General features: G+C 36.6%; 1 protein-coding gene across 1 annotated transcript; it reads right to left on the bottom strand.

The window, feature by feature from the left end:
- Positions 1 to 682: 682 nt before the first annotated feature.
- LOC131146362 (BTB/POZ domain-containing protein At3g50780) lies at positions 683 to 6,924 on the bottom strand. The gene is made up of 2 exons (XM_058095940.1): positions 5,072 to 6,924; positions 683 to 2,021 (listed from the first exon to the last, which is right to left on the bottom strand). The coding sequence occupies exons 1-2, from the start codon at positions 5,705 to 5,707 to the stop codon at positions 1,059 to 1,061; spliced, it is 1,599 nt and encodes a 532-aa protein (XP_057951923.1). The 5' UTR covers positions 5,708 to 6,924; the 3' UTR covers positions 683 to 1,058.
- Between the last annotated feature and the right edge of the window lie 579 nt (positions 6,925 to 7,503).

Raw genomic sequence — 7,503 nt, 5'->3', positions numbered from 1 at the left:
GAAAAGATTCATCCAGTCAATCCCATCTAGTGAGACTAAAATTTGGTTTGTTGTTGTTATTACCGCATTCATCTTGTTGTTGAACTAATCGACGGTAGTTAAACCAACAGGATTTGCCTGGTTTCTAGAATAGGAACAACATCAAGGACTTTTCTTAGAGGCCACAATCCCAATTCATTTGTCACAGCTAAAACCAATTAGGAGATCTAACACCACTTGGAACACAGCACAAACTAGGGCTTTCAGCCTCATGTTTTTCTGCCCTCCACTGGACTCCAGCCACAAAATGAAAGAAACAAGACCAAGTGCACAACACTCCAACACCATATGAAGGGCTAGGATACGGTAGTATACAGCCTTACTTTGGGGAATTTGAAGAAGTTGTTTCCATGATTTGAACTTTTCACATCTAAGTTAAAGGATCGAGTAGATAGAATGAGAAATGAATATACTAGTCAGAAATTAGACAAAAACTAATTGCGTAATTGTTCATGCACAATGAAGACACTGAGAAAACTACTTGACAGGCAGGGGTAATGTTTTGCTCGGCTATGAGAAACCAGTTTTGTGGGTAACCACAAACCACAGTGCGCAAACATACCTCATACAGCCTTCAATATGCTAGCATAAAAGGAAAAAAAGATAACTGAAACTTCATATGCATAAGCAGTAAGAATTCATATATGCATTGTCAAACTCCATTGAAAAATGCATTTCTAAGCATTTAATTTAGTTCACACAAAGCACAATACCACGATACTTCTGCTCTTGAATTTTTACATCAGGCAATCATCAAACATGTATCAATGCAAAAGCAAGCTTTAATACCCCACACTACATTTCTCTCTCGAAATTTCAAGTGAAACAATCAACCCAAATCCTGTTACTATTACACTTCAACTAGATTTATCATCTTAGTTCTCGCTGGGAAAGAACTATTTTGATGTTTTCCTTCCTATTCTTTAAGTCTCTCCATGTAACTCTTTATACTGTGCAATATAATCTCTACTGCATATATTGTCATTACTTCCATCACCCATTGTGTTTCTGTTGGCCTACTACCTTGATGTCGTTGAGCCATCCGACTGGACCAGATGTCCTTGGGATTCTGTAAAAGGTCTAATGAAAGTCCTCCGCCACCAGACCTCAAAGGCTCTCTGAAGATTTGGGCAATTATCACCGGCCTTCAAAAAACTGCCCAACCAAGCTAGTAAAATGCTCTGCTGATCCTCTAGAGGCAGTGTCAGGATTGTCCTACCTATTCCTTCCTCCACAACCTTGCGATCAAATGACCTACACCCATGCTGCAACCAGCTGTAGTCATTGATCAACGGCTGTAACCAGGTCTGCAGCAATAATTGACGGGTGTCCTTCGAAGGCAGCACCTCCCCTCTTCCAATACCAACAAAGAGCCTTGCTGTAATGCAACTAACATGGTGACGTGACACAACAGGCAGCTTTGGGTGTAGGAATGCCAACTCTTGCTGGCTAGCCCACATTAGTGAAAACTCATCTGCTGCTTGTCTGTCGGCTAAAATTTCAAGCAACCACGAGAGGTTATCAGCCTCAAGGGCTAATTGCTTCACCACAGGTTCTCTGCTGACCATGGGTTTTCCAGAGAAATCTGGTTCTGCAGCTTGCCTGAATAAAGACAGCAGTGACAGCAAGCAGGTTTTGCACGAATTGTAAATAGTTTCATTGCAGATGTCAGTTGAGCCAGCACAGTTTGGGACACATTTATTCTCCCTAAGTAGCTTCAATACGACAGATTTCATTTCTCGTCGGCCTCTCTCCTCATTGCTCTTAAGAACCAGTTCAATTATTTGGACAAGTGTGTCTTTAGGAGGGTTGGAGACATCAGAAGAGACTCGTTTCAATACAGGGGTGACTCCAATACCCTCACTCTGGAGACGCAGTACCGATGAAACCACCTTTTCTTCTTCTTCCCCAACCCAAGGGACTGCTTCCAGGTATTCCAAACATGACTGCATGCACGAGTTGAACCCAAGCTGTTCTGCAACCTACAGAAACAGTTTGGTTCAAGTGATTATGTGACATATGAAGAGAAAATCCATAAATCTTTTCACACACATCATAGTTGAATCTACAAGAAAATGCAAGAACAATACAAAACTTTGGGTGTGGCAGAGAACCCGAAACAATTTTAGTAATAGATCAGGAATCCTTTTCTTTTTTGATGGGTAAGATTGGTAGCCTGGATCTCCCTCACCCCACGGCAACACTCTTAATACCTAAACAGGCAAGACAACTTCAGAATCCAAATGGTGCATTGGAGAACTGTTGGTTTTCTTGTTTCCATTTTTGTGTCGATCTGTGTAATAGATGGTCTGTTTTCATTACCATAAAGTTCGAACGGATGGTCATATCTTCATAAAAAATGAGCATATATGATGCAAGATGTTGGGATAAGTAGCAAGACAGCGAAGACAACTAAGACAACTTGGTAGACAGTCACCTGATGATCATAATATTTTGTCCTGATTTCTCTATCAAGAATATAAAATATATATATAATACACACACATTCATGTATGTTATATGACTTAATCGATAAGAAAATAATACCAGTTGTGCTCTATGATACAAGATATTAGACCATCAAGAAACAATATCTTCATAAGAAAGGAGCATATATATGACAAAGATGTTGGAATAAGTGGCAAGACAACAAAGACAACTTTATGGTTCTGCAAAAACAAAAATCAAAGCCCCAAAGGGATACAGTTGCGATGGTAAGAAGAGATATTTTAGACTGCTAAGCTCAACTTTGGAAGTATCCTCAAATTGGAATATGAGACTTCCTAGCATAACAAATTAACAATTAACAAGGACAAGCAGCTGGAAGATTTCCGCATTAATGAGCAGATGCTTGTATACATAGTGGCAAATTAACATAATCACAACAAGAAAACAGTAATACATGAACTTAGGATTGTTATTCACAAGCCTTCATGAAGCAACATAACTTTTTTTTATTTTTATTATTATTATTTTTTTTAAAGTTAGAAGAAGGATCGAAAAACCCATGTGTAACTCTCCTAAAGCACAAGGCCCTTCCCTATAAGACTAGTACTATGCTAGTGTTCTTGGATCAATAAATTTTCATTCTAAGAACACATGCTTTTCTAATGTAGTCAATAACTAAATGCACTTTTCCTAGAGCAAAACTATAATCATGAATCAGCAAAATTACAAACTGCCATGTCTCTCAACCACTTCAAATGTTTTACTTGACTATTTGAATTTGATTTATAACAATCAGCAACATCATACTTCCATCAACAGTCTATTCACCCTCACTGTTTCTACCCCTTCAGAAAAAGAAACTGGGTCAATTATGCCTCATTTTATGTCTCTCAGCCCCTTATCCATTTTCATAACTAAGAATCTAAAAAGTAACATAAATGATTCATAAGACACTTCAGCTGCCTCAAAACTATAATCATGAATCAACAAAATTACAAACTGCCATGTCTCTCAACCACTTCAAATGTTTTATTTGACTATTTGAATTTGATTTATAACAATCAGCAGCATCATACATCCATCAACAGTCTATTCACCCTTACTGTTTCTACCCCTTTAGAAAAAAGAAATTGGGTCAATTATGCCTAATTTTATGTCTCTCAACCCCTTCATCCATTTTCTTAACTAAGAATCTAAAAAGTAACATAAATAATTCATAAGACACTTCAGCTGCCTAATGTTTTACTTCAACATTTCATTTCACAATTCAATATGCCTCATAGATATCTGATGAATAATAAGTTTTCTTGAGACTGTGAGGCTTCATTTTCCACTAGATGAAGCAGCTTAGTCTCGCACCACAAGCATTGCAGGCTTCTCCAAACAAAAACTATTTTAGGGCCACTATTCAAACCACTACAAGTTCTAAGCCAACTGATCGTACCAAAATGTGAAAGTGAAACCAATAGCTGGAACAGCTGTAATTTCACTCATCAATACTAAAATCTCTATGACATCAGGTAATATTTACTGCTAATACCAGTAAACTCCAATGTTTTAAAAGGCAAAGGCATAAGGCAAAGCATTTTAACTCTTAAGAGGTGAGGTACGCGTAAGCCTTAAAGTATTGTGGTGTAAGCCTTTTGAGAATTCTATATTTTTGATAAAAACATGTAAATAAATTACATATATTTTAAATTTAAAATAAAATTTAATAAATTCATAAATATAATGTAAATAAAAATTAAATATACTTTGCAAACTATTTTTGGACCATTTAAAAATTGCTAACTTGAATTCATGATGTAAATCCTTCCATGAAATAGCTATACTATTACAAAATTCAAATTGTTCTCATGATCCAAGACACAACTCTCAATTATTTTGGAAAGATTGAGCTTCAAGAGTTTTAGAAATCTACTCATATTACGAAATTCTTTTTATATTAACATGTACTTAAACTTTTCAAGCCAAATCTAACTTGAAATGACACACCCAAAATACGTAAGCCTCAACTAAAAATGTCCAAAAGGCATGCCTTTTCTACAAATGCGTAAGCCTCAGCATTTAATGTGTTAGCCTTTTCTAGAATTTGGGATTATAGATTTTGAGCCTCAAGGCATTTTAGGCATGCCTCAACCTTAAGAGTGAGCCTTGATTGAGCCTTTTAAAACATTGGTAAATTCAATTGCTTCTTTTCTCAAAATAGTTCTCGAATAGTCACCTGCAAACACAAGAATACATTGGTGCAAAGGCAAGAGGAAAGCATGGAGAAATCACCAATGTGAGGTTCTAAAACAATGTCTTCATGAGTTCACGATCGAAGGAAAGTCACCTTTAAGTACAGCATAAGTTTAAGATTAGAGAGATATCCACTGTCATAAATGGCTAAACATGTTTATTCATAAAATCCAAGGATCTAAACTATTCTGATAATCAGGCATTACCGGAAAAAAAGGGGGGCTACAAATCAATGAAACAAATTGTAGACCTAAACAAGAAAAAACTAAGTATAAATAACATATTAATTGCAACCCCAGAGTCACACATTTAAAGAAGCTATCCATACATGATCCCAAATTACCTTGAGAATTCGAAGCACTCGCAATACACTTTGCTTGATTAACCTTTGCTTCATTTCTTTGCAATACATCAGTCCCATAGTTTCAACATAGATTTCAACATCCTCGCAATCTTCAATTTCAAGAGAGGACATACCAGCCTGCTGTTCTGAAAATTTATCAGCAAAGAACCTACAATTTTCTACTAGCACATTCCTGTGAACACTCAGCTTCACGACAAATCCCTGCCTTCCATGTAAAATCACCTTCAGATCACTGGTCCCAAGCTCACCGAATTCTATTGCTACCTTTCTCGGCAAATTTTCAATCTTCGGTCTCGGTGCTCTTTCAGTAACCCCAGATGCAGCATGACCAGGTGTATCAGAAGATAAAATTCTGTGATCATCAGGAGCAGCTCCTGATCTTGATGGGGTGGGTGGTGACTTTTTCTCAATCAATAGAGCCTGTTTCTTCTGAACATAGGTTTTAGGTGGTGGGTCGGAAGTTTTGGATCTGTTTAAAGAATTTTGTGCTTTAAGGGTCTTTTGGAACCCAACAGGTGAGGGACAGCACCAAAAACCTTCTGGGGTTACAGCAATTGGGACGTTTTTTATCTTTGTTTGACCCTGTTCTACCCTTGTAAGTCTAATTTCAGCCATATTGAACAATATTTTATAGCATATTCCGGTAAAGATGTGGAATTTACGATGGGAACTCTCAAACTCGAAGGGCGACAATAAGTACTCAGACGATCAGACACCCATTAAAACAACAAATTACAAGTTAAACTCTCGGTTGTTCAGAAAACACTTTAAACATGTGAGTATATACAAAATTGAAACCAGGGAAACTCTAGAGTCAAATTATTTTCTAAAATGCAAGAATTGCGTATTATAAGAAATATAAATAGAAGTCATTGCTTCAGAAACAGCTGCCTAAAATGCAACTCAAAATTTGCAGAAAGATGGGGAAAACGCAGTTTCAAAGGGAAAAAAACAATAACTTCTTTAAAAATCTTATTCTACCATGGAAGAGAAGCTATATCTTAAACGGGCACTCAAATCCGTGAATAATCCATTTCTCGGCCTCTCCAGATCGAGTCACAGACAAATCCCCGCAGAATTTATTATAGCTACACAGATACCAAAGAAGCATGAAGACTGCTTGTAAAAAACAGCGAACTCCAAATATATTCCCCCACGAAAAGAACAAGCACTTACCACCAACAACACCACCAGCAGAGTGGTCTGCGAGCCCAGTGAAAACCCATCTCCCTTACCCCTTTATTACTAATTAGAGTCCACGAGCGCCGAAAATGATTGAACGGAGCTCCGATGTCAAGCATCAAGGGAACCAGTAAATAAAGACTTCCAGAGAGGAATGATAATATGTGTCCCTATAAATTTCAAAAGCCAGAAAACAAAAACGAAAACAAAAACAAAAGCAAAGTAAAATAAAGAGAGGATTGTCGTTGATGGATTCTGTTTCCGCTTTCTACTTTACCAGCGTGTCCATGGCTGCTTTTGATATTGTGGGTGTGGGTCTCGTTGGACACTCATGTTCTCTCTCTCTCTCGCTTTCTCTCTCATGCTTTATGTCTGTGGCTTGCACGGGCCGTTGCTGCGATTCACTCGGGGTCAAGGACACCATCGCTGTCATACGCTGTGTGCATCAAAGTCCAAGTCTGAATGACACAATTGCCCTTCTAGGATTCCCAAATTGGGCTTAAAATGGTGGAGATTTTGGGCTTGCAGTGGGGGCATTTTTAGAAAAATAATGAACGATGAGCTTCCTGTGTAGGAGTTCCGAGATAATGAAAATGATAGGTGCTGCTGGCTAAAAATTATATGAAGAAGATGAGTAATCCACAGTGAATGTAATCCATAATTTGTATTGGCAAGTTAAAAGTAGGGTTTATTTTGTCTCGTTTAGGTTGAAGGCCATCGTCACATGCTGGGTCAGTGGTTTCTGATTATGTATTTGGTCAACCAAGTCGTGAAAGACCATGAGAATTTTCATTGGCACCTCTTCAACTTTGACCTATATTACAAATAATTTTCTAAAGGAAAATGTGCAAAAAATATCAATTTCACTTTATATTTATTTTTTCATATATCAAATAATAACTTTATTTTTAAATTCTTTAATAAGTAAAATAAATAAATTATTATATTATTAAAAACTAATAAAATAACTTTATGAGTGAAAACCTAATCCAAGGTTTCAATTCTAAACTCTCAAATATGGAATAAGTTATAAAATATTAATTAGATTTAATTTGAACTCTATAGTTGTTTGGTAAGAACATAAACATCTAAAAAAGAATTGATTAAAAGAAATCAATTTAATTTCTTGTAAAAATTGTTTATCCTTCTCAAGAAAAAAAAAAATTGAAGAGGAGCTACTGCCAAGTGTTTGATTAAAAAAAAAAAGTAATGAAAGATGAATTTTCGAC

This window comes from Malania oleifera, chromosome 1 (genome assembly GCF_029873635.1).
Source record: "Malania oleifera isolate guangnan ecotype guangnan chromosome 1, ASM2987363v1, whole genome shotgun sequence".
In the NCBI taxonomy this organism is placed as follows: Eukaryota; Viridiplantae; Streptophyta; class Magnoliopsida; order Santalales; family Ximeniaceae; genus Malania; species Malania oleifera.
This window is presented reverse-complemented; position numbering and strand designations above follow the sequence as displayed.

Bases quoted from the DNA above. Each gene is read 5' to 3' on its own strand.
- LOC131146362 (XM_058095940.1), bottom strand. From the start codon at position 5,707: ATGGCTGAAATTAGACTTACAAGGGTAGAACAGGGTCAAACAAAGATA. The intron at 2,022-5,071 runs GTAATTTGGGAT...CTGTTTCTGTAG, and splicing joins GAGTGCTTCGAATTCTCAAG to GTTGCAGAACAGCTTGGGTT.